Genomic DNA, 27378 nt, shown 5'->3' with positions numbered 1-27378 from the left:
TATAATACACCCGAAGGGAGAGTGTGTGTGAGAGAAAGGTATAAGAAGGGGATTTGTTTTTTATTTAGCATGTCTGGGCCGATTTGACTGTTGCTGAGAGAGAAGGGCTTGAGGTCCACTTTAGTTTTCTTTACAGTGCATGCCGCTATGCATCTCTGCGTGGTGGCTTGACAGTCTAGCCATGGGTTAGCTGCCCTCAGCCACTGTCACAGTTAGACCTGGTGCAGGGTGAGACGTGAAGCTGAACTGAGAGAAGTGGGTCATAACTGCAGGCTGTGTAAAAATCTAACAAGGTCTTATTCACAAGGTAAGTCATGCTCTTTTTTAATGTCTTTGAGAAGAGGGTGGTTCGGAGTTGGAAGAAGCCTACACATATCTTTTTTTCTTTTTTTTACACCCTTAGGGATCCTCGTGGATGACCATGGGTGTCTGAACATCATCTCCATCTGTGTCTGTCTTAGTCCCTCTGTGAATGTGCCTTTTTGTGCACGCGGGCCTTCTCGGTGGTAGCCTATCGTGCTCCGTATCAATGTCCTCAACGCGGTTCTTGTTCGGGTTGGAAGATGGAGATGATTTTGCATGTGATGGGGCCGCAGGCGGCCGCAGTGTTTGATGTATTTTTCATGTGCTTAGGCTACTATTGAACGATGGGGAGGAGGCGGGAGACAGCCTCGAGGTGCGGCACTTGAATGGGGATGTTGTTGAAGTGGAAAGGAGAGATGAGGAGGGAGCGAGGGGCGGAGGAGACGAGGGGGACGCGCGCATTTCACCCGCCAGCGACTAGGATGTCAGGGGATGGGGAGGGAGTACACTTGTAAAGTCTGTCTGATGTACCACACACACACACCTCCCACCCGAAACACAGAGAGCAACAGTTTTATCATAACTAATAATACTAATAAGCAGCCATCTTAAAGCACCCTTTCCCACGCAAGAACTTGTCTCACTTGAAACTAGGCCCTCTATGTGCATTGGTAGGGAATCCTACAATCGAGTTATGTGCTTACCCTTTAAAGTTATAGGATGAAACACACTGAGACTATTTTTCCTTCACGCGCATTGTTCCTTCTCACCTCTGCCGTTTCCCGTTCTACCGTCCCTGCCCGTTTTAGGAAGTGAGTCATTCGGAAGGCTAGTAGTCCGTTCTATCAGCGCGCCAGTGCAAGAGTGGATGGGAGGGAGGGAGCGCGAGCGGGGAGGTTTTGTAGAAGATAGACATCACATAGGAGGGTCGACCGGAGGAGGGGAAAATAGGGAGGGCGCTGAATATTGTTTTTTCACCGAATATTGACTACAACGGTAAGACAAGACCCATTGTCTCCGATCCTATTCACTGTTTTCTTCAATCAGTGATTTATGTAACCAGCGAATAAAATCAAGGATGACTTGGTATTATTTGAATTAGAGGGCATAGAGGTTCGGTTGTCGGCCGAGAGAAGAAAACGGATATGGGGTGAGCCTGATAGCGCCGCTGACTTACGTAACGCGCAATGGATGATAAAATAGCTTTATATATTTGAACCATTTTAACAAATCCCGGGTTTCCATTTGTTATGATTCTGCTAAAATATTTCTCCGCTGTTTATCTATGATTAGGCTGAAATGCAACTAACCTATCAAAGGTCGTAGATAATCATCGTTTGGCGTTTTCTATCTCACGTTAACGCTTTTTTAATTTCATTATTTGGCAACCTAGGCCTATAGTTTCATTTTGACTTGTATATAGTCAGCTGTGGAAATATGGAATATGGTGCCTTTAGCGAAAACTCATTGATCCAAAGCCTTTACATCAAACAAACAACCAAAGCTTCAATCCAGGCTATATAGGCTAACATAAATTCAAAACAGGCTATCACAGCGCAAATTATCACATTTGGTCCAAATGTTGGAGCCTTTATTAATTTGTGGATGTACAACTTTTGACGTGCACCAATTGAGCGTTAGTACATTTTCAGCAGTCATTCTTGCGCGACCCCTAGACAGTTGGTCGCTGTCCTTCAGCACCACGTGCCTGCGCGGGGATGAGTGACAGTACCCCGAAGTCAGGATTAGAAAAATTTCCATTCTGAGGAGACATGGTAATATTTGATGTTAATATGAGTGGAGGGCACCGACCAGCACGTAGTTACCAGATTACTGACAGAAAAAAATATGATTGGGGTTAGAGGAGGAAGAATGGTTTAAAATAAACACGTTTACAAATGAGTGAAAGTCTCCACCTTATTCTAATGAGAATTTTGGATATGGATATTTGAGGATTCTCAATAGACCTGATCGTTTGATCGTCTTTTCTCCGTTTGATGTACCGTCTTCTGCTCTCTCTCTCTCTCTCTTTCTCTCTCTGTCTGTCTTTCTCACACATTTTATCTCTTTATCCAGTGAATCTCAGTCCAAGCCCAGAATGCTTCACCAGGATCGACCTGCAAACTCCAACTACGGAGGTCAGGGGGGCGGAGTTGGAGGCGGTAGTTCCTCCTCTCTGCGTCTTCTTAGCAACTGCCAGCAGCAATCTAACAGGAAATGTGAGAAGGATGGCAACTTCAACTTCCTGGGTCGAGAGGATGAGGTCCTGACGGGAGACGAGAACCGCAATCAGGTTCGACCCCGGAGCCTCGGCCCGCTGGGCCGGGACCCGCCCCTGCCTCCCCCCACCATCCACTATCATGGGCCAGGCCTGTTATCGCCCCTCTCCCGCCTGCCCTGTTGGAGCCCCCTGGAGCCCCTGCCCGAGATCGAGAGTGGGGACGATGGCTACGGGAGGGTGCCCCCTGACGGCGCCGAGGAGGGCAAGATGGAGGAGGAGACAGGAAGAATGAGTGATGATGACAAGGACAGAGAGCCACGGGCCATCCAGGGAGGAAGGAAAGAGGGAGTGGAGCTGGAGGGGGAGGAGGGAGGGGAGGGGGAGGAGAGACTGGAGGAGGAGGACGGGGAGGAGTGGGGAGACAGTGGCTCAGAGTTCGAGTTCAGCTACAGGTCCAGCGGCAGCCTGTCCTCCCTGAACATGGAGAGTGGCGGCGAGGGGGCTCTGATGGGGGGGTGGGACCGCATCGGCGTGGGAGAACCCCGTTCGGACCTCCAGGGGACGGATGGCCCCCCAGGCACCACCGACCCCCTTTCCGACCCCACCAAGAAATGTGAGAAAGACGCAGAGGGGAGGAGGTGGGGCAGGAAGACCCTGGCGGCCTCGGCGATGGGGTCAAGCCTCCCTGACGACGACGAAGAAGAAGAAGAGGAGGAGGAGAGGGGGGGGCACTCCTCGGATTCAGACACGGACCCGTGCGGGGAGCTTCCGGAGCTGCTGGACGCGGTCTGGACCCTGAGGGACCGCGAGCGCTTCAAGGCCCAGGAGATGGAGAAGCACCAGGTTCAGCTGACCATGTACCGGCGCCTGGCACTGATCCGCTGGGTCCGCACCCTCCAAGGGCGTGTCCAGGAGCAGCAGAACCGCCTGCAGTCCAGCTTCGACGTCATCCTCACCCATAGGAAGGAACTGCTGCGCATGGGCGCCTCTGCCGCAGCAAACACCACTGCGAGCCAATCTTAGAGAGACATAACCAGGAAGTGGTCTAAAGAAGCCAGCCTATGACTGCAGAGAGATAACAAGGCAAAGGTCTGATTGGATAGGATCCTACCTTGTTGTGTCCCAGACTTTCCTGATTATAAGACAATCTCCAAGAATCCTCTGAGGTTGAACTCAGATGTGGCGCAATGTTATAATTTATCCTTCTACCTAACCATACCAAGTAAAGTGCTGAAATGTTTTTTCAAAGCTATTAACTTAGGTAAAGGAGACAATTGTATTTTGCTGTATTGCTGACCTACCCAATGCTTGTCCAAATAGATCCCAAACATTTTCTTGAGAGCAAGCTGTAGTCACCTTATAAGACTGAGTATTAAAATGTTAAACATAAGAGTTATATCAAGAGTATAATACTTTTTTATATAAGGTTCTATAGAAAGCCATGTATAGTGATTATGTGATCTATAATGGCCATATCCTATGTCAATCCATTTGTCTTGTGATGAGAAAAACTGAATACAACACTAAATGTTTGTGAACAAAAATATCTGTACATCTGTGAAAATAAGAAATACAAAGAAGGTGATTTATATCTTGGAATTAAATTGTATATGTAAATCATATCAAGTTAAATGAAATAAAAAAGACTGGCTGACATGTGCGTTTGATTAAGTTAATTCATAATTAAATGTGACTGTTCTCAAACACACATAAATTTGTTTATTCTCTAAACGTTTGCTAAATGCATAAATGTAAACGTGTGGAACGAGAACAAGCTTGCTCTTAGAACAAGCGCTTGGAGATTTCTGGGTCTTCACAGTGTGTTTATTAAGCTCTTATGGATATATTGAGGAAGGCTTGGTTCAAATAGGACTAATTTAAGATTTGTAAAGATTTGAGGTTACAAACATGGATTTTATCCTCGAGAAATATGACCTTCCACTTACAATTGGCTCTTTATCAGTGGAACAAAGATTGTTTGTATCGCTCTATCACACGGTCGAGTGTTCTGTGTAGGGTGTGATAGCCGTGTGAGGAACAAGCATCAATCTTACAAGAATGGTTACAGCGACTTGACAGCCTGCGGGCCGAAAGAGAACGTCCATGTGTGTGTGTGTGCGTGTGTGTGTGTCAGGTGGCTGAGCGGTGAGGGAATCGGGCTAGTAATCCGAAGGTTGCCAGTTCGATTCCCGGTCATGCCAACTGACGTTGTGTCCTTGGGCAAGGCACTTCACCCTACTTGCCTCGGGGGAATGTCCCTGTACTTACTGTAAGTCGCTCTGGATAAGAGCGTCTGCTAAATGACTAAATGACTAAATGCTAAATGACTAAATGTAAATGTGTGTGTGTTTGTGCGGGTGCCTGCGCCTGCATGTGTGTGTGTGTGCAGAGATACCAGCCTTTGCCACCCTAATCTGCACCCTAGTCTGAGTTGAGCTGGTCCTGCAGGGTCCAAGTCCCCGGGGGAATTTGTCAGTTTGCGCCCCGGGGCCCGCGAAATCCTATCCAGCCCGGTGAGCAGCCGCCGGTCCAATCGCGCAATAGCGCCAAACCCCGGGGCAAGTTTGGGATAATCCTCGGTTATTCCTCCGAACTCCATACGCTCAGGCTTATGTTTAAGCTTATCGCCACTCTTGGACGCAGGCATGACAGTAAAAGTGTGAGAAAATTAACATATTGATCTGTTGTTTATTGGCGTTAGCTGGATGTAGGCTATGTGGGGCATCATGTGAGGAAGCGGGTGGGATAACACTGTTATTATTGTCCTTGCTGTAGAACCGTGTACTGGCAACCATTTCCCAAAAAATGTTTCAATAAACGTCAGACATTGAAAGAAACAAATCGTCTTTCTGAATTGAAAATTGCCAAGATGTTTTTTTTTGTTTGTTTGTTTGCACATGAAGAGTTTGCACATGAATCATAAAACGGTAGCAAAAAGAAAAAAGAAACTTAGGTATGAGTTTTGAAAACTAAAAGTTTAGGCTTCAATTCACTTTCTGTTTTTGTCATTGTTCCATAGGCCTTTAGTAGGCCAATGCCTTGGTCTATTCATGGAAAAACACAATCTCAATTCCATGTACTCTTTCTCTCTCTCGTTAGAACACATCACTTCGTCTCAGCAACACTGTATAATAGGCGCACTAGCACGGCGGGGCACGAGGCAGAGTGTGACAGGGACCCTGCTGGGCGCGAACAGCGGTAACGTTCAAAGAGCACCGAGCCCGGGGAGACGCGCATACGGGAGGGCTGCGGGACGCGCCACTGTCTCTCTCCTCGAGCAGAGTTGCTAATGCAGTAGGTTATGCGAGCTAAGAGAACGTTTGTAAATCAGTTACAGGCGACTTTCCCCCAAATTAACACGGGCGATGCGGGAGGGGAAGAGAGGTGTGCACAGCTGGGCCTTGTGGCGCCCAATTCGGTGCCAAGTGGCACTGAGGTCTGACTGTGACCCTGTGATATTCGCGATACCTGCTCATTAGTTTCCAACAATACATTAAAAATGATAGGCGCTTGGTGTTAGACCCAAGTTATATGCCTACCTCAAGCATAAAGCAAACCTTTAATGTGCGCATTGTTTCCTGAGCAATAAAATCCTATATTTATGTTAGCTTTTCTATTTGGGTCTAAATCCCTTCATGAAGTAAAAAACTTAAATAGTAGCCTATACAATGTTTTTAGAGCTTGGTTATCCACATGTTAAAACATGGTTTATGAAGTTCCCACAAGACAGTGGGCCAGCGGAGGCCCAAGAGATGAAAGGCGTTTGAATCCAGTAGAGGGCGACACTCCATCACTCAGCAAGGACGTTTTCGGTCGCTTTTCATGAAGCTCTATGGGCCTGCAATTGCATATTTGGAACGCGAGGGGGCTGTCGTTTGCACAGACCAACGAAGTAGCTGCTGTATTCACTGTTTTCCTGGTAGGACATATACCCCAGTTCTGTGTGATGAGTCCGAAGAGCAGACTCTCTCTCTCCCCTCTCTTCTTTCTCTCCCTTTCTTCCCTCTGCCTGATGTAGTGTGACAGTGCACTAGCCCCCAGCACTCTGTTGGCGTGGAAACAATCAGCTTTGACAGAAAGGGGGTGGTGGGGGATTCAGGGGAGGGAGGAAGGGGGGGTTGCGGCCTGCGGCCTGTGTATGATGAACTGGATAGAAAGACCTGTCGCCAGAGAAAAAGTGAAAACATACAGTATAGGAAAAAAAATAGATAGACAGACAGACAGATAGACATTAGATAGATAGATAGATAGATAGATAGATAGACAGATAGATAGGTAGATAGGGAGATAGATAGCAAATTAAGACGTATTTTGTCAATCAATTTGTATGTGAAAACAGTTGCACGGAATTAGGCTTATGTATAAAACCTCAAGAAGGCTAAATTGTTACCTGCACTTCATTTAGATTATACCATCACCATCTTATTGCAGGTCTAACTTGTTGACCGATTTTTGATCCACAAAACTGTAACTGTAAACAGTGGGGTAAACTCAACCAGTAATTCAATAAAGTTGCGTCTTGAGGACCTAAATCACTTGTAAATCTGATGTCTAGTTGGAGTCAATCCGATGGGAGTTGCTGAATGTGGGCGTCCAAGCTGTTGGTGGATAGGGTTCAGCTGCCTCGGCTGCTTTAACCAGCTAATAAATATGAAAACAGCGGGTTAAAACTTTTATTCGTTCTCTGCTTGAAAGGATTATACCCTTCTATAGAGTCCCATGTAAATCCCGAAACCTCATAATGCCCAATATTGTCCCATAAAACTGTGTTGGACAATAGAAAGAGAATAGGGGCTTTTTCACGCATAAGGGGTTTTCTCAAGAGCACATTGAGAGCAGCCAGTTCGCGACACGCCCATGGATTATCTCGCTGTCGGTGAAAGCGCGGCTGGGAGCGGCAGGTGCGTGTGCCAGGCACGGGGGTCGCGAGGCCGGCGACCGTAGGAGCTGACTATGTCGAATGCGCGCAGCTGCCGGCAGGAATTTTTTCAGAGATTGTCAGTTCCATTTAACTTGCTCTTTTTTACCCTCTTGGGATGAAGTGGTCTCTCGTGCCCAGGTTTCCCCGACGTTCTCAGTTCAGAAACGAAAAGGGCCGCTAAACGGTGACACACGGTCAACAAAAACGAATGGGGGCGCAACCCATCTCGCAAAACACCGTGAAATTTGGGGATTAGGCCGATAAGCACGGACACTGACACCAACCCTAAATTTCTTTAAGAAACAAGACTGAAAGCAAAATTGCAGAAGGCAAGATATAACAAATTATTTTAACCAGACCTCATCAGTCTACTCCCTCCATCTACACTCCATTTATCTACTTATGAAATCACATGCTCCTATTGGTTTGTCTGAGCTTCGTGAAATGGGTCTACAATTGTCAATAATTAAATCAATACCATAGACAGCAATCTTGTCAGTGAAAGACCACGCTCCAAACTCATGTCGCCTAAACTCACAAAGGAACTGTGAAGATATTATCTCTTTCCGTCTCAAGCATTGTAGCCTAGGCCTACCTTCTATCCTTGACTGTATTTATCTTTAAATATTAACATCGAGAGCTGCTTTTATTTACCGATGCGCTGGAAAGTCACTTACATTACGCTGTTCCACTAGGCCCACAAATGACCTGCACCACCTTGATCCCTAATCTCCACCGTTAAAACCGTCCCTCTCCAAAAACACTCCCCTAGGGCTATGGGTGCACGCATAATCTTCAAATCCAACCCCATGTCCCACTGGGGTTTGGCTAAAGTGCTACGTGTCTGTCAAAGCACAGCAACTGCTTTTTCACACCATCTCTGGCTAAACAGGATTAATAGTCTTCCTCCATATAAATACCCATGAGAATAAACTGGTTTTAGTATGAAAGTCTGGTAAGAATTTTGGGAAGATACATGTTTACAAGACAGAGGTGTAAAAAAGGACACTGTTAAAAATCTTAATGGGCTACAGACATTTCATCTTGTGCAGCTTCAACACTGAATCATACATTTTTGTATCTACAGCTGCCAAAATGGACAGTGTAGCACAAGAATATAAAATGAATGACTCAATATGAAATAGTGTGATAAACTGGTAGATAATCATCTTTCCATTAAACTTTCATCCCAGGCAACTTAAATATTCAAGAGCCCAATTACATAGCTTGTATCTTTTCTCTCTAACCAGAGCAGTCAGGGAGAGTGTATCTGGCTTAAGGGTTCAGTGAGAGCATCATTATGGGATGGTCACCGGGGAGATGACCCATCTCTCATCTGCAGGGGAGAAACTAGACTGTGATAGAAGAAGAGAGATAGAGAGAAAGAGAGGGGGGGCAGAGAGAGTAAAAGAGAGAGAGAGAGGTAACAGACTGATGGGTGTCTAAATAAAGGATAGACAGAGCGAATGAGGTGTATAGATTTTCCAGGCGGATAGTGGAACGATGTGTGCATCATGATGTGTGCCACAAACTGTGTGCATGTACGTCTCTCTTGTCTGCCTCTGCGCGTGTGTGTTAGAGTGTGTGTATGTGTGTGAGTGTATTAGCAGTCAGAGCACTGAAGCCCAGGGGCGATTCCTGTGTGTGCTTGTGATAAAGGGAAAAGGGAGGAAGTATATGGGGGGTGAGGGGGGGTGGGGCAGGGGGAGCGAGAGAGGAGGGGAGGAAGTTGGTTGGAGGGGGGTTGTGCAGAGAAAGAGAGAGGAGGGAGAGAAAGAGTGAGAGGGAGGGAGGAGGAAGCAGAGCAGGGACCTTCCCATGCTGTCAGGGCTCCTGGATCATGTCCCCATTGGGCTCTTTCTCTCTTTTTCTCTCTCCCTCTTTCCCCTTCTCTCTCTCTCTCTCTCTCTCTCTCTGTCTCTCTCTCTCACACACACACACACTCTCACAGACACACACACTTACACACATTCACCCTGCACTCTCTCCTTCCATCTTTCCTTTTCTCCCTCCCCTCTCCCTCTTTTTCTCTCATGAAAAGAGGAGAAGAGTGTCTTGGCAGGGTAATTAAGAATGGCCTCTAAACACAGGAGTATGGCAGCAACGCTCCAGATGAAAGTAAATGATTAAAATAATTACAGGCTGAGAGCTGACGAGCCGGAGTGTGGGCTGGCCGCCGGACATTTGTCTGTAATTAGATAATTAATCTGAATGCAAATGATGAGCCCTAACGAAGCAGTCAAGCTGAACCAGCGACAACTGCCGAGAGTAAAATGGGGGTGGGGTGGGGGTGGCGAGAGAGGAAATATGAAAATGAGAGTGGAATATCCAGCTTTCGATGCTACCCCTGCTGCCAACACCAAAGCAAAAGCCAACACACATCAGAATTGTAAATCAATAACTTCAGCACCCAGTTTCACTGCAGCTGGTTCTTCTCTGTTTCACTGTTATTCAGCTGTGATTTTCACTCCCTGTGACAAGTTGACATGAATAACTTGTTCAAAATACACAAGTCTACCCTAATTTGACTGCCATAGTCTGACACTGAACTTTACATATTGTAAATTGTATACAAGGTGCAAGTCAAAACTAGAACCCTACAGGGACTGTATGTGGTATTTTTATAACACTGTTACCCTGTACACACAAACACATGACAAATAGTTGATTTATGTCTGAAAGAGTTTGACCTCATTAGGAGATTAGGAAACCATAGCTCCCACACCACACTGCAAAACGGAAGCTAGCTAGTTTTAGTTAGCTTCTGTTACCTAGCAACCTAGCATAATACTCGTAGCAATGCTACTTACCTGCTGGTGTTACTTGTTAGCCTCCTAATTGTAAATTTTGAAGCCATACTATAGCGTTTGTCATATAGTTTTTGTCTATCGGAAAATAGTCGGTTGGAATGTTCAGAATCACATATGTGTGACGCTACTCCTTAACGGGTTAATACTGCTTATATCTACCTAACTAACACTTTTCCTTCTCTTTCCTGTAACTCTATATAGGGGTAGGGGGTATGTGTGTGTGTGTCCCTTTTCATGAGATATGAAAATCTTCTCATTAGGTCTCACTATTAATTTTAAGGAAAATACATCAACTGTGGTTTAGCTTGCTGCTGTGTACCCTAATCACATGGGAAGGAAAAGAGCCTCACATACTTTGACGTCAACATCCTGCGACGCTTACTCTAAACTTTTGCTGTGTAATCTGACTGAACGAGCGGTGGTGAATTGACAGTCGACAAAAACTGAACATTTGTAGTTAAATACACAATACATAATGGAGTACTTGATCGGGATTCAGGGAACAGATTTTGTCTTGGTTGCTGCAGATAATGTTGCAGCCAGCAGCATCATTCAGATGAAACACGGTACGACATTGCTGTTTTAGCACGTTAGCTAGCCTAGCTTGCTAGCCTTTTGAGCCGCTCGTTTGGTAGCCAGCTAGCTCTAGCTAACTAACTAGCTTGCTAGCTGATATGGTCGTCTGTACTTAGTTATGCTGGAAAGCATAGTTAGCTCTATCTAGTTAAATAATAAGCTATGTAGTGGTTTTTAATGACGTCATTTATATTACAATGATGAATTAAATTAACACATATCCAGCTATTTCCGATGCTACATTAACTCCTGGAAACCCTGAGCTACCGACAACATGAAGCTATTGAGCTGGTGAAAGTGAAAGTACAGTATGTGGAGTCAACATGACTTGCATTGTTTTTACCTACAGCCAAGTTTCCTTAAGCGTCCTTAAGTATCACTAGTATTACATATGCATATGTATGTTTCCCCTTAGCATGGGATAACGCTGTTGTGTCAATTCCTTAATGAATTTCTTTCTGTTCTCCAGATTACGACAAAATGTTCAAACTGAGTGAGAAGATCCTGTTGCTATGCGTTGGAGAGGCGGGAGACACTGTGCAGTTTGCCGAGTACATCCAGAAGAACGTTCAGCTCTACAAAATGAGAAACGGTAAGGAAGAGTCTCTTACACATTTTCAGTCAACCTGTAGTCTTCGTTGCAGAGCTAGGCCATGCTTGGTTCGATTCTGCTCCACCTCAGGCCAATTTGCTATAAGTGGAAGACATTGACCTTCTGCTTTTTGTGACCCCTTCCTTTGTCTCTAGGTTATGAGCTCAGTCCATCAGCAGCAGCCAACTTCACACGGAAGAATCTGGCAGACTACCTTCGTAGCAGGGTAATGAGACTGAAGAGAATCCTGAAACCTCACCATGCCTAGAATTTACATACAATCTCAGCATTCTCACAGTGGTCTGTCATTTTAGTCTTTATATGTTTGAGAAGAGGTACCAAAGCATTTCCACACTAAGGGTGGAACGGTACACTGAAGTCACGGTTCGGTTCATACCACGGTTCAGACATCACGGTTCGGTACGAGTTCGGTACGAGTTTGGTACAACGGAGGGAAAAGCAAAACAAACCAGGTCCCTTTACGAGTGAATACGGGCGCATTGAAGATGACATGTAAATTCTGATTGCGTCAGTTATTGGCCCTATTTGTATGTGTATCTAAAGGCTGGTTAAGCACTGTAGGGAGGAGAAGTTGGACAGTTTTTTTTGGTCTCGTTCCACTGATTGGCACACCTGGGTGATGGCGTCAGATATTTTTAGTCATTTAGCACATGCTCTTATCCAGATGCGTTATATGCGTTAGCATGTTAGATGTATTTCCACTCACATACCCCACAACTGCTGAACAACACCGACACACAGTGCTCGTCTTATCCACAGTCTCGCCTGTACTACTGTAACTGAAGTCTGAGTCAGGTGGCTGAGTGGTTAGGGAATCGGGCTAGTAATCAGAAGATTGCTGGTTCGATCCCCGGCTCTGCCGAATGATGTTGTGTCCTTGGGCAAGGCACTTCACCCTACTTGCCTCGGGGGAATGTCCCTGTACTTACTGTATGTCGCTCTGGATAAGAGCGTCTGCTAAATTACTTAATGTAATGTAAATGTAAACTGAATGGGAAACCGAAGTTTTCCCAAACTTGCAATCTTAAAGAGGCCGGCGGGTCCTCTGTCTATACTCGTCCTTAGTGCTGCTAGCTATCTCTGACTCACGGCGGCGCCAATCAGAGCTTCAGAGCTAAAGCGGGGCAACAGATTAGGTATCCCTAAAGAACACGAGTATCTAACAGTAGTTCCGCATTACATTAATTAATTTGCACGCGAGTGTAATTTCATGCCCCGAACCATGACGCCCATACCGTTTCGGTTCAATACGAATACATTTACCGTTCCACCCCTATTCCACACTTAAAATCATCAACAGTATATACAAACTCATTTCAAGGGTATACTCTTTGAAGAGCAAATTTCCCATTCAATGTCAAGGTCAAGTCCTTCACCTGACATCTGTAGTTAACCTCCCTGCCTAAATGTTATTCTTGTGATTCCCTGAACAGTTGTCCACTTAACAAATCGGAATGGGAATTCATTCATTTCCCATAGTAAGTAACAGTGTTTGAGAGATCTCTTATGGAGTCCAGTGGTCTTATTGTGACTGAGTCATGTACACGTATTTTATATGTTGTGAAGGCTCAGAACTGTCTTTGTAGTCTCCCGGGAGGAGAAACACCTGTGCCACACACCGTTCTCAGTTCACCAGGTCCCTTGTGTGTGTTGAGTATGTGTTGGTTAGTGACGTGTGTGAGTTAGTAAGTGAGAGAGGGAGGTTGTGTGTGTGTGTGGGAGGGTTTGCATGTTTGTGTGTGAGCAAATGAGTCAGTCAGTCAGTCTGCCTCTATGTATCCACCCTTTGAATCTCATCTGTTTGCGGCAAGTTAATTTGTTAAGAAGAGTGCAGCCGCTGCCTGTCACAATAGCAGAAGGGTGAAAATAATTACAAAAAACAATTAGTGGGACTGAGCAGGGAATGTGGGACACAAGGGGGGAGGGGGGGGGAGATGTAGGGGGGCAGGGGGGTGAGACTGGGAGGGTGGGGGGGAGGGGGGGTTGTCCCAGGGGCTTAAAGACAGGCCCAGAAGTCAACATTGCACAGACGTGTAAAAATGAAAGAGGGAGCTAGCAGAAGTCAGGGTTAGATTTGAGACTAGTAGGATCTATGTAGGCTCTGAAATGCGAAGAACGCAATATTTAGGAATTCATTACTGCCATAAACAGGATGACTATTATTTTACCCCTCAGGCTATAGTCTTTGTTTATGTATACAGATACTTTTTAATGCTTTTCTCTCAGTTCTCCCAAAAGAGTTAGTTAAGGCAGTTTCTCCAGTGTTGCTACTACCCACACCTTTCTTCAGCAACCCACACCTACCCCAAAATCCAGGAATACTGTAATCTCTCGCCAGATGGATTCATTTATAGTGAATACATCTTGACAACATTCGGTAGCGATAGGTGAAGGATTTTCCGTCTTTGTGTGTAAGAAGTACCGTTCACCTCCACCTTAATGCTGGTGAGCTTCTTCGTGGATCCCCCACCCCCTCCTCTCCTCTCTCTCCCCCAGGGCCCGGAGCCCATGGGTGGGGAAGCAGCACAGCAGGAGCAGACAGGGGGGTGGGGGCCAGCATGTATTGTGTACCTACCAGCAGTCCAAAACAACAACTGGGTCCACAGAGAACCCCAGGAGTAACCGCAAATTCTCAGCTTCACAGAGATGTGTAAGATAGAGAGATAGAGATAAGGGGAGAGAGTGAGAGGGGTGGAGTTGGACGGGTGGGAGAAAAAGAGAGAAACAAAGAGAAAACTGGCAAGCAGAAACACCTGAGGCCCTGAATGTGCTGCATGAATTTGAGAAATCATGCACACAGACAATGCACTGTCCGACTGTTCACGGCTCCATGGATCTGTCTATAGCCTCTTCTGCAACAATACCTACAGTGTTAGGGAAATGATCTCTGTTGATTAATTTCAAAGGCGCATGACCATTTGAGCACAATCCCTTATTTGTGCACAAGACACCCCCCCCCCCCCCCCCCCCCCCCCATTTAGTTCTGGCCTCTCCCAGACTTTCCCCAGAGAGCTCTAGAACCATAACCATGTTCACCAGTTCTAGAACACTAGTTAGCTTCTTCAGAGATGAGATGGAAGCATAAAGGCTCCAGCAACAGTTTGTCTCGTGTGTTGGTGGCCACATATGGGGCTTTCTTCTTTTTTTAGACCAACACGGGTACAAATAATTACGAGTGCCATATTGCATACGACTCCCCTGCTCCAGCACAGATGAACAATTAATACAGCAGATTGAGGAGAAATGCCAATAAAGAGGACATGTCCCGGGGCAAGGAGCAGAGAGAGGAGGGGAGGTGGGGGGGGAGGGGGAGCACTGGAACATGGAATGGCTTGAGCTCATGTAATATACCATTTTTAACCGTCCTCCCCTAGCGCTTAACGTGGCGGATTAGCTGTAAATTGATGCGTTATTGTGTCTGCCGGCGTAACGTCGCAAGAGTGTTTGTCTGCTCTGAAATACACGCGTGTGCGTTCAGGGCGTTCAGGCGGCAGCTTTAACAAGCGGCGCTGCCAGGTGGCCTCTGTGGTCACATGGTGAAACGGGGCTTATTTTGATGCCAAGACTGTATTGTTACATTGTAACCAGTGGGACAGGTGTCGAGGGGGTGGGGGTGATGCCTCAGAGGGGTTCCCGATGAGACCCCTCTCTCTCACACACACGCGCGCACACAGCCCCTCTCTACAGGGAGCATGACAAGATTCAGCTCCCCCCCCCCCCCCCCGTGGCAGATATCTCACCCACACACACACAAATACACAAATTGATTTGAGGGCAGGTGTTCAGATTGCAGAAGGTGTTTTTAGCTCAGGTGATGCATTTCTGCTCACTCCTCAAGTCAAACACCTACTGTCCTGGTTTGAACATTGCAGTATTTCTCTTCCAAGTTTGGTCAATAATGGTGTTAGTGTTGGAACTTCAATCTAGGGCATCTACAGGCACCGCTGCTATGAACGGAACTGCAAACCTTAGTTTTTCTGGTTAGTGGGACACTTAAAATAACGGGGAGAGAGGGAAAGGAGATGGATAACTCGTGGCAAAGGAGAGCCGTTTGTTGCTGTAAAGGCTCATTGGAACGAGAGGCTTGGAGCGTTATTGAAGTCATTTGATGGAGGGACGGATGCAGGGAAGGAGGGAAAGACGACTTCAGAAGTTTTTAATGAGCCCTGGCGGTACTCCAGGGCACAGGGTGAAAGGAGGGAGGGGGGGGGGTGGTGGAGGAGAAGGAGGCAGGGTGGGGGTGCTGCCTCCTAGCAGATGTCACACTGCCGGTGACACTGCCCCCCTACCCCCCTCCGTCCTCTGACACCCCCAGACACCCCCCCACTATGTCACGGCAGCTTCACACCCCTCCCAGTCCTCTCCTGTCGTTGTTGTTGTTGTTGTCATCCCCCCCTGTTTAGTTCAGTTCAAACTCCAAGCTGATAATGAGGAGTGCAGATTTGGGGCCCCAGAGTCGAAGAAGGAAACTATTACTGTTACTTTTATTTCGCTCCATCTGCTGGCACTTGGCACAGCCTGGCGCTCTTTCGGTGCACGCATCCAGGCCACGCATCGGTTGTGTGTGTGTGTGTTCAGGAGCAGCAAGAAGACGGTCAGATGGACACATTCTCAGCCGCAGCGTTCGCTAAGACAGTTGTGAAATATTTGGCTGAATAGCTGTTCGCTTCGTCAGAGTTTATTTCCTGATGCGCTGCCACATTTCCTGAGAACTCTTGGTCCAGTATGTGGTGCTAATGGTGGTCTAATGGTTCTAAGCTGTATCTCTGTCCCTCCTCCTCTAGACCCCCTACCATGTGAACCTGTTGCTAGCAGGGTATGATGAGTCAGACGGCCCGGGCCTGTTCTACATGGACCACCTGTCTGCCCTAGCCAAGGCTCCCTTCGCTGCCCATGGCTACGGCGCCTTCCTCACCCTGTCCATCCTGGACCGCTACTACCGACCCGGTACCTGCCACACCACCACCACGGGCTAGATTAGGACTCTCTGACACCTTTCAATAGTCAATCTGGAATCCGAATATATCACTAACCATCTGTAACCCCCCCTGCCCCCCCCCCCCCCCCCCCCGTGTCTACAGAGCTGACTCGTGAAGAAGCTGTGGACCTGCTGAAGAAGTGCGTTGAGGAGGTGAGATCCTTAAAGACAGACAAGACTCTTCAGTTTGCCTAGTCCTGATGAGGATGGCGATTATGATGGTGATGTTTGTTTTGGTTGGCACACAAGCTAATATTATCTTCTTCTTTTCTCCGTTCCCTTCAAAATCTCTTCCCCCGCCCATCCCATCCCTCCCTATTTTTCTTTCCTCCAGCTGAACAAGCGCTTCATCCTGAACCTCCCCTCCTTCAGCGTGCGTTTGATTGACAAGGAGGGCATCCATGACCTGGAGAAGATCACCGTGGGACACAAGTGACCGCACGCCGCTCTCCCTCAACACCCCGCCTTTTTTTTGTACCGTAGACTCCCCTTCTTTATGTTCCAATAAAACGTGACACACTGTTGACATATGTCTTTGTCCTCTGATGCTTTCTCCGTGTCCCCTCCCAAAAACAGAACAGCCTTCTGGCTGTGTGTGCGTGCACATGCACAAAGCCATTTCATCACGCATTGCGGTTTAATTTCAGTTAGCATTGAAGCCTGTCTGTTTTGTCGGTCTGTGTGAGAAAAGAATAAAGATGGAGATAAATAGATGAAAAAAAAAAAAACTATATTGCTCTTGTATATCTTGTTCTCAACCTATTCACATCTGACATTTTGTCAGAATTAAGAAAGGCTAATTAGCCTGTAGTCATAACATTTATCACATATCATTTCTCTGTATGACAGTAAAGCTGGGATAGCAACATCAACCCATATGTGTGTCTCAGTCTCCCTCTCTCAACCAGACAGGTGATTAATAAACATTAAACAATCCCTCCTCTCCCAAACACTCCAGAATCTGACGGGAAGAATAGCATATGTTTGCCTGAAGGCACAGGGAGCGATGGAGAACAACCCTACAGAGTGTGAGATACAGGGGGGGGGGCAGGTCACAGGGAGATGGAGGGAGGGGGGGGGGGGAGGAAAGGTGGGGAGAGGCAGGTGAGGTGTAGAGAAGCAAAGATGGTGTAACTGTAGCAGATGGGGAGGATGTTTGCTGTGCACTAGGGTCATGGTGGTCTCCCAGGAAAAGAGTGGCGCGGTGACGGTTACCAGCACGGCCGGGCTGGGGACGAGGAGCTCTCACCTGATCACACAGGCGTGGACAAGCTCCCTGAATTCAGAGCGCTCTCTGGGGTGCACACTGGCATCAGGAATTATTATGTTGTGTGTGCGGGCGAGAGTGTGTATGAGGGAACGTGTAGAATGAAGGAGTTGATGAGTCTGTGACTATACTTTTATAACTGTTTAATTTGAAAGGAATTAAGCCTCTCTTTAATGTGAATTTTAATATTTGTCCTAAAGGTTTTATCTTACACTACTCTCATATTGAATAAATCTGGAATCAATTTAAAACAATTTGAACTTGTTTGGTTCACACTGTAATAATAAAGTCTGCTTCAACACAAACACATGGCCATGTAGCTCCACACTACATTTACAGAGGTGTGCGATAAAACAAACCACACACATCAGTTATTCTTTCATAATATATTACATTTATGCCGTAATACAATAATAATAACAGTAATAACATTAATAATAAACATACACAGAAAGTACAAAATGATTTGTGTCATTTTCTTAATTTACCAACATTTACCCTCCCCTCATAAAAAGAAAAGTATCTCCCTTAGCTGCCTTTGACACGTCTCCCACCCAAAAAACTCAATCACCCATCATCACCCAGAATCCTACAGAATTCACCCCTCCTATTGAAGAAACTTGAGAAGTTTAAAAGTTCATATGAGGAAGAGCAGGGTAGAGGATGGGTTGTAGTTCTGGATATGGCTTCTTGTGTGCAGCAATGTTTCCATGGTTGGGTCTGGTCCCGACAGTCAGGTGGGTCGTATCATTTGCAGAGCCAGTGGTTGGTAGGGAAAATCGAGGTGAGAAATGCAGTTGGGGGAGGTTGAACGTCATAAATAACAGGAACACATTGCCAGATCAGAACCTTTCTATACTGGCAGCAGGACGTTTGATGTGCTAGAAACCAGGGAGAAAAATGGCTGGCAGGAGTCCGTGTGTCGTGCACCAGGTGGCGTGTTATGGTGTGGTGGACACACATACAGTACAAACGCCGCCACAACCTCCCTCTGCCAAACAGAGAGTGGAGTTTCAGTCTTGGGCCTCTTTTCATAAATAGATTGAAGGAAAAAAGGGTAGGGGGATTCAGCCAGCAATTCAGCCGGCAAGTTAGCCCGCCGGTCGACCAGTATACTAGTCAGTCAACCAGCTAATCAGCAAACTGGTCAACCAACCATCCAATCAGTCAGCAAGCCAGCCGTCTCTATTGTCCTCCATCCCTCTACTTGCGGTGCTTCATCTCCTTGTCATGGTGGCTCTTCCCTCCTCCCTCTCCCTTGTCCAGCATCTTGACGGCCTCCGCCAGGTAGCTCTGGAAGGCTGACAGAGCGGCGCAGATGGCCGGCGTGCCGAAGCCATGGGTCAGCAGGCTGAAGTGGGTGAGGCTGCCCTGCACCCCCGGCTCCAGGCAGGGGTTGGGCCGTCCCGCCCCCAGAGGAGAACGGTCCTGGGACATCAGGTCCACAAACTCCTTACAGATCTCCCTGAGGAAAGAGGAGAGTAGGGGTCAGCAGGGAAGCACGTGTGCTAATACGATGAGCTTTATACAGTCCAATCCTCACTGTGTGTAAACTGAACGTAGGATGTAGTGGGATCTAGAGGGATGTAGTAGGATGTAGAAGGATGTAGTGGGATGCATGGTGCATAGTAGAGGTATTAAGGCCACAGGCTGCAGGTTTTTCCTTCACAGATCATGGACAAATGTGAGGTGAGATGGTGTTCTCTGAAGTCTATATGTTGGTATGACAGGACAGGGACAGGAGAGATAAAGGGGCCAGACAGAGAGCTCTCACTCACTTGGTGGCCAGCAGCATGCTGCGTCGAGTCGGGAGCTGCTCTGGTTCACTCTGCCGACACAGATACTCTGCTGTGGCTCTGGCAGGGAACTCAGTCTCACAGACGTACCCAAAGTCCCGCGCCAGGTGAACCGCCTCACCTACGAACAGAGAGAGGTGGATAAATCAATTTTCTGGCCAAAGTAACAAACTAAAAGAAGTGTTTTAAAAAAGGTTAATTTATAGTTGCTTGCTAGATAATTTTTTCCCCATGTTCATTTGCTGTGTGTGTCACTGTAGGCCTCTTACCCTCTACAAGGGCCGTCAGAAGAGTGACGTTGGCTGCCTTGCGTCGCCCGGCGGGCAGATTGAGCCCAATCTTCTCCAAACGCTCTCTCAGACAGCGGCCACCATTCTTTGACTTTGCCCTGAGGGAGGAGAAAAGTGGAGAGAGAGAGAGGGAGGAGAGAGGGGGAAGGGGTTGAGAGAGCAGCTTAGAACCTGTCTGTGTGGTGCCATTACAAATCACTGATCCTCTATGGCTGCTTGCCTGCCCTCCTGTCTGGTTGGTTGGCTGTGTAGAAGAAATCAGGGATTTCTTACGTTTTTATGTTGATCACAATCAGTAGCTCAGCTATTATCTGTTTATATATTCTGTCTATATGTATTCCTTCATTCATAGTAGAAAGGGAAAAACTAAGATAATAAACAGGTGTTTGTTATTCAATCAGGCAGATAAATACATCATGGACCTGTGACTATCATCAGAACATAATATAGGTTACAGTAGGGCTGCATAGGTATAAATGAATAATAAGACAGGATACATAAACAGATAATAAGGCAATAGCTCATCTACTGATTGTGATTAACATAAGCACAATCACAGAAATCACAGAACATTAAACACAGAAATCCCTGATTCCTACAGCTACAGGCTGATACTCAGTCCTACATCTTTAGATTCATCCTTGCGTATCTATGTTTTAGGATTTAAAGATTCAACCCTCACCAACAACCCTCACCCCCAGTTACCTGCGCAGGACTCCGCCCAGCAGGGAGGCGTTGAGGCACTCGGGCGGGGCTAGCCGCCGCTGCACCTCCCCCACCGTCACCTTGTATTTGGAGGTGGAGCTGAGCAGGGAGAGACGCCCGGGCACGGAGCAGAACACCTCCCCTGGGTTGGACACGGAGCCCATCCCCAGACCCTCCTTACTGAGGGACAACGCTGACAGGGACGAGCCATTCAGCTTGGATGGCATGGGGACTAAGGACAGAGGGAGGGCGGGGGAGAGAAACAGAAATGTGAGATGGATGACGAGAAGTTGAAGAATGTGATCCAAAATGTTCAGACCATAAATGCCACTATAACACTGTCCCTGAAACCATGAGGGTTGTTAAGTTACACAAGTAAAACATTCAGTGACAAAATGTGTTCGGTCTCACACTGTTATAATCCTAGCACATTGTTGTTGTTGATTTTAGAACAGCAGGTGGTGAGTGGCTTTAAGTAACAGATCTCTTTTATAGACGATCTTCTCACCTCTATTTGTTCATAGTCACTACCCCTCAACCCCCTCCCCAATTTAAATTAAATCTCAAGACTACAATTCAGATATAAACAGTCAGAGTTCTTGTCCTTAAGGTTTGCTTTGGACTGTGTGAAACATTGTATTGTAGAAACGAAGCACATGACATCAGTTAAATCTGTATGGTTTTACCTTCACTTGGTAAATGGCTTTGCGTTCAGGGAAAGCAATCCTTTCGAAAATGATTAAGAATTAAACTGCCAGTCAGTTCCTAATAATGATTTGCATTGACATGGAAAACAGAGTCTCTCTGGCTTTTTTAATTTGTGCTTGAGCATCTTTGTTACATCATCTTTTAAAACCGTTAATTTGTTTTCATGAGATTAGCTGGTGTTGCCCACTAATCATACACTGACTGCTGCCAATGATGTGTGGGCTGGAATTTTCATCTGAATTGAGAGGATTGAATGAACTCCTTCCCTATTCCTGTGTGTGTATGTGTGTGTGTGTGTGTGTAAACAAGAGAGAGTATGATCCATGCACAAATCTGTCTGTTTTAGAAAACCTATCCTACCTCTCTTTCTCTCTCTCTCTCTCCCTTTCTCTCTCTCTCTCTCTCTCTCTCTCTCTCTCTCTGTACGCCTGCCATAGAATCTTGGCTATGTGTGTTCTCTCAGTAACAGCACCACTGTAGCAGTGTTATTATCTCTCCTCCTGTCAGGCCTGTGATGCCTCTGTGATGCCGGCTCTCCCCGGCGCTCCGTGGGCGGCGTGCGCCCCGCTGTGCAGCACCAATTCCCGGACAGAACAGAGCTCCCACAATCCTCCATTCAGAGCCAGACAGCCTGGCCATGGAGCAGGGGCCTCTAAGCTCTCTCTCCCTCTTTCCTCTTACTATTCTTCTTTTTCACTCTCTCCTGTATCCTATCTCTCTCTCTTTACCTCTATGTTCACCACATCGCTCTCATTTCTCTCTCGTTCATTCTTTCTAGATCCTCCAATTCACATGGGCTTTAGGTTCATTCGGTTCTCTCTGATCCAGGTCCGTGAGGACACGCTGTAATTGATACCTTCTCAATCCTGGCAAATGATCGCAATGAGCGTCACTCACTCCAAACACGACGGCTGCATGTACATTAGTAATCATCCTCCTTCATGTAGGGATTCTTTGTTGTAACTGGGAGCTGTGTTTCACAGTTCTGAACTGTATGTGTCTTGTAAGGACGCCTCACTAACTTTATAGTTAGTGAGGCCTTTAACTTGGTAATGTTACAGTGATCACATGCTGACTTTTCCCCCAAAACTCCTCTTTTATCACGCTTTACTCCTTCCCTCCGACTTTCTTTGCCCCACTTCTCTCTCGCTCTCTCTCTCTACCTCACTCTAATCCCCCCTCTTCCCTCGCTCATATGACCATGAACAGTTCATTAAGAATGACTGCCTTTAGGGTGAAGTCTGCAGCCGAGTATGAGAGGACTTCTTGACTTCAAATGAAATGGCAAAACAGAATTATTTTTAGTGTGTGCGTGTGCGTGTGTGATGCGTGTGTGATGCGTGTGTGTGTGTGTGTGTGTGGGTGTGTGAGATGTCTCTCTATCTCACACACGAACACACACACACATATATTTCCAGAGCTCTTCCATCTCTTACCTTTCTTAATGACAGAGTGGTCGAGGATGCCCAAGGCTGATCCCTCCTCCATTCCCTGTGTTGGGTAGATACAACGGACAATCATCATCACTTATCACCGGAGCCTCACCCATCGCTTCACCAGCCACCTCACCCGCCGCCTCGCCCACTCCCTTCTCTCTATGACCCTGTCAGGGCCAAGCACATTAACATCTACCCTACAGCACCAATGAGTATAGAAGTAGCCTATGATAACAACTGTATCCATAATAGAAAATACAACTTCATATTTAAACGTATTTTGTTGAAGCGAGTTGCTAGGCATCGATGAATGTTGACTGTCTTGATAGTGTATTTACCTCTATATATTGTAACAAACATTTTATAGGGACAGTATAACAAATGTAACATTTTACTGATTAAAGGTATTCCCCAATAATTGACACTTCAAATTGATCATGTTCAAAATATTTTACTTGTGCTTAATGTACTTAATGTATTCAATTGAAATAAATTATAAATTATTACTAACATTTTGTTTTTAGATTGATGTAGGGCTACATTTCAATTGAGTAGTGTGAACCTTATAAAGGCTTCTGTTTAACAAATATGATAAGACATGGAAAACGTACAGCTCAATAAACATTTAAACAACTTTGTTGCATGCATTAGATCTGTGCTACATGTGTCGGACGATAGCATTCTCATGCAATGAATAGCCTACCTCTATTGTGGAGGAATTATTGCGCAGTTCAAACGTATAGAATTTAATCCATTTATCAAATAAACGTTCTGTCAAGAGCCAGCATTTAACACCAACATGCCCGCGATGACTCCTTGGCTGCAGCTTGAGTAAGTGTTTCTTTTGTATTAATGACCGCGGAAATCAATTGGTTGCGCCTCGATTTTCTGAAGGAGGCAGGATGCTTTGAACAAACACGTCTGCTTCTGCACCTGCTTGCGCGTGGTTGACTACTCAATATTCCATAGCAACAATTATTTTCTATAAATTACAAGGCAAAGAATACCTTAACATGGCACAATGTGCTCATTTTACAATACAAACGTGGATACGCCTTGGTTGAGCTTGCTTCTTAAATGAAAATGCTGGCAGTTATTTCTGTCATAATTTTTATATAATACCCTAGTAGGCCAATAAAATGGGTAGCCTACGGTTAATGTGATCTTCTGATTCTATTTCATTGTTGCAATAGGATACATTTAGCCTTTTATCTTAAACTTAGCTATCTTAACATTTTAATCGGAGAATCTTTGATTTTAGGTATTCACTTCGTATAGCCTAAACTACGCATTTTTATCCATTCGTTTGTGCCCTGCATAAAAGGATTTGTGTTCACAAAAAAAGCCAGAAAATATGATAGATAAATTAATCCGCAGCTTCCTGTAATGTAGGCTATCACGTCGAGGATTATCGCACCACAGAAGTAGGCTAAACTCATTTATAAACTAACAAGACATACAAGGCCTTGTCATTTTGGAGCAGAAATTATGTTTAACATGATTAAGCCTGTATATCCATCAAGGCAATAATTGCCACTTTGACCGTTTTGAAGTACCACTGGGGAAAGATGCACAAGACCGTGGAAAATTAGATCGAAGAATTAGGCTCAATTTTAGATAATAATTGTTGTCCCTTTTTATGTTATAGTAGCCTATTTATTTATTTAGGCCTATTAATTTAGCAAATTGCTCGGTGAAATTTCATGGAGAAGACTAATTGTGCACAATCATGTTTAAAATGTTCCCCAAGAGAACATGTTGGGCTCTACACGGACTTTTCTGGTATCTTAATATTAAACTTGAAATAAATTGTTATCGAATGATACTCATATTTAACATTAACTTGAAACCTGCTTTAAGCAGGTGCTCGCTAAGACTCATACGGACAGGACTTTTACACACAATCTCAGATCGAGCTGGAAACGAAAAAAACCCACCTGAATGTCTTCCAAACCATGATGTCCGATGTGCATTCCGAGAGGACCGTCTCCTAGTGCAGCTGCACCCTCCCCCAATCCGTGGAGAAGACGGGGAACACCGGGGTATTCCCGTCGAGGGTCAAGGCTCAGAGCCCGGTGTGACTGTGACAAGAGCCCCCCCTCATCTGACCGTGACCGCTGTGAGTGCCATGCCGCTTGCTGGTGTTGATGGATGGAATTGATGGAAGGGTAGGGGTCCGATAAGTGGGAATATGAGTCCTGACTCTGGGAGTATGAGAGTGAAGACTGGGGATATGGAGGAGGAAAGTAAGGGGGCTGGAAGTCGGAGGCCGGCGTGTGACAGAGCGGTGGTGCCGTTGAATATGCGGCCTGATTCAGCGAGGAGAGTTGCGATAGACGGCCACTCGGCGAGGAGCCGGTCAGTCCGTCTGCGCGGTCCTGCGTATTCGACAAAAAAGTTGCGTTAGTCCAACTCTACCTTAATGTCTAAAACAATTCAAACGTTCACGTAATTTGTTGGACTGCTGATCTCAGACTCCAAATAACCACTGTACAGTGAGGAAATCTTTCAAACTTATTATCATTTTGTATCAAGTATATAGGCCTATCGTAAAATAGCCGATATATATTTAGCCTACTAAAAAAACTAAAAAACTAAAAAGTAGCATATTCAGCTTCAAAAATGCAAGAATTCTATGACTGTGAATCACAGAATCTAAAGGCGTAATCTCATGCGTAATGGCAGAGCCTAGCAGGTGCCCCTGGCATCGCGAGTGGCAGTGTCACCAAGGTCATGACCTACAGGAGCCCATAGAGAACAAAGGACAGGTATAGCTAATATGCGGGACGTCTAGTCCCCCAAGGGCTATAGTAGTAAATTAGCCTATCTATCCCAAAAGTGTTCATTTACAATAGCCTAATAAACTGTGACTAAACTTTTCCAAAGCAGATTGAATTTGAGAGTTTCGTTTTACAATGAACTTTTTGCGAAAATACTTTGTGATCTAGGTTTGTTTTTCCCAGTATCTCCACATGATCCAGGCTGCATTCTCACTGTCTATTTAAGTTCGATTTTCTGAAGCTGGGTCACCGATCAATTTAGTTGTGTTGCAACATTGTCCCTTATTCTCAACGAATGAGCGCCCATTTAAAAGTAACCATCGCTTTGTTATATATATATTTTAAATGATTATTAACAATAATAGTAATAAAAATAATAATAATATATATGGGCTACAAATGAATAATACATTAATTAGCCACCAAAATAGACTGAACATGCCTTTATTTATTTCTAACAGTTCTCGTTTTTGATTATCCTCAACATTTATAAAGCAAACGGGCATCTTGTAAATAATTATGGTTTGTCATCTCAGTGTCAGTGTTTTAGCTGGCCCTCTTGAATCACCATTAGGCTGCAGTGGACACTTTGATGCCTTTGGATTTCCCTCTGTCTGACATTCCGCATACCCAGGCGATCTAACTGGACAGCTGATTGTGACTGCGAGCGCCGCGAGTGCGAACTCAACGTCACATATCTGTGCGCTCTACTCAAGAGAAAGTTAAATCTAATATGACAAGACTTTACGAGAGCTAAACGTAGCAGGATATTGCATAGTAAACGGATGTTCCGACACTCACCATAGCCGAATAAGTGTGGACTAGCATCTGGACTGCTGGTTACCCAAATTCGAATATTGGATATGGATGCTGTCAACGTCTAAACGATGTCACCAAAGGGTTATAATCCAGGCTATTTTCATCTGTCTACTCGATCCATAAAGGAAAACGGCTAAAATGTTGCTGTTGTTCTGTTATTTGGAACGTCTCCCTTTGTCAAGATCTCGCACGTGCCGTTACGGTCTTTACTGTTGCGCTCAGTCAGAAAGTGTCCTAAATATTCTCCATGCGCGCACTACTTATAGGTTTCTGAACGCGTTCAACAGAATAAGGGGAGGGGTCGGGGGTTGGAGGGGTTCACTTCTTAAAGAGATACATTCATTCAGTCATTCTTACACTCATTCATTCACCAATTCTACATTTGTTTAACTACTATAACGTTAACATAAACTAACAAACCTGAGCTTTGAAAATTATATTTTTTTCTAAATACAGATATACTATTCTATATAACAGCTTCTGATTCATTTCTCTGAATGATCTCACATCATATTTTTACTATGATAAAAAAAAGAATCCGTTTACGCATTATGAGATCAAATGTCACTTGTTAAAAATGTTGAAAAGATTTTTCGTATAGGCTACATTTGACATTGACTATCTACTTTTTTTGATGCACTGTATGCTTTCAATTTTTTGTTTCTTTAAAAAAAAACAAAGACATTTGCTGGCTTCTGTTTGGAGTGAAGGAACCTATATTTTTTCTGTTTCTGTTTTTAAATCAATTGTAGTTTCACTAATTAGTGTTATTAGCCTATCACATTTAATTATTCCAACAAGTTATATATCATTATCATGAGCCTACATCACATGAGTAATAGATAGCCTACACTCATTAAGTTTAATAAATGATAGCCAATGAATTAACAGTATCGATTTCAACAGTTGTCCATTATTGTTACCTGCAGGCTGTAAGGTTCAGTCTTGTTTCGAGACTTCCAAAGCATGATGATGATAACGGTGAAGCAGGCCGTCCGGGTCACTGGATCAACACAGGATAAAGGGATGGAGGCAAGCTGAAGGTAGCGTGAGAAGTGAGTTAGTTTTAAAGACGATGCTGGAGTTTTGTGGATCAGTCACAATGAAAGAAAGACGAGAGTTAGGGGAGGGGTGCGAGGGTAGGGTGCGATCATT

At 45.4% G+C, this 27378-nt stretch overlaps 3 protein-coding genes across 5 annotated transcripts; 2 read left to right on the top strand and 1 right to left on the bottom strand.

Moving 5' to 3' along the window:
• Nucleotides 1-1143: 1143 nt before the first annotated feature.
• LOC134006798 (UPF0500 protein C1orf216 homolog) lies at nt 1144-4178 on the top strand. Of its 2 annotated transcripts, none has more exons than XM_062445839.1 (2): nt 1144-1299; nt 2380-4178. In XM_062445839.1, exon 2 carries the CDS (start codon nt 2402-2404, stop codon nt 3545-3547), a length of 1146 nt encoding a protein of 381 aa, XP_062301823.1. In that variant the 5' UTR covers nt 1144-1299; nt 2380-2401; the 3' UTR covers nt 3548-4178. The 2 variants fall into 2 exon arrangements, with proteins under 2 accessions (XP_062301823.1, XP_062301822.1); XM_062445838.1 differs by lacking the exon at nt 1144-1299 and adding an exon at nt 1307-1453.
• Nucleotides 4179-10621: 6443 nt separating this feature from the next.
• Nucleotides 10622-16952, top strand: psmb2 (proteasome 20S subunit beta 2). Of its 2 annotated transcripts, none has more exons than XM_062445806.1 (6): nt 10622-10821; nt 11301-11423; nt 11579-11649; nt 16229-16391; nt 16526-16575; nt 16757-16952. In XM_062445806.1, the coding sequence occupies exons 1-6, from the start codon at nt 10731-10733 to the stop codon at nt 16856-16858; spliced, it is 600 nt and encodes a 199-aa protein (XP_062301790.1). In that variant the 5' UTR covers nt 10622-10730; the 3' UTR covers nt 16859-16952. The 2 variants fall into 2 exon arrangements, with proteins under 2 accessions (XP_062301790.1, XP_062301791.1); XM_062445807.1 differs by lacking the exon at nt 10622-10821 and adding an exon at nt 11086-11139.
• Nucleotides 16953-17886: 934 nt separating this feature from the next.
• Nucleotides 17887-26460, bottom strand: tfap2e (transcription factor AP-2 epsilon). The gene is made up of 7 exons (XM_062445924.1): nt 26206-26460; nt 24562-25002; nt 22625-22679; nt 20481-20712; nt 19755-19873; nt 19468-19606; nt 17887-19154 (listed from the first exon to the last, which is right to left on the bottom strand). The coding sequence occupies exons 1-7, from the start codon at nt 26230-26232 to the stop codon at nt 18893-18895; spliced, it is 1275 nt and encodes a 424-aa protein (XP_062301908.1). The 5' UTR covers nt 26233-26460; the 3' UTR covers nt 17887-18892.
• Nucleotides 26461-27378: the final 918 nt, after the last annotated feature.

Source organism: Osmerus eperlanus, chromosome 20 (assembly GCF_963692335.1).
Source record: "Osmerus eperlanus chromosome 20, fOsmEpe2.1, whole genome shotgun sequence".
Classification (NCBI taxonomy): domain Eukaryota; kingdom Metazoa; phylum Chordata; class Actinopteri; order Osmeriformes; family Osmeridae; genus Osmerus; species Osmerus eperlanus.
The sequence above is the reverse complement of the archived record's forward strand: the minus strand, read 5'-3'. Positions and strand labels throughout refer to the sequence as shown.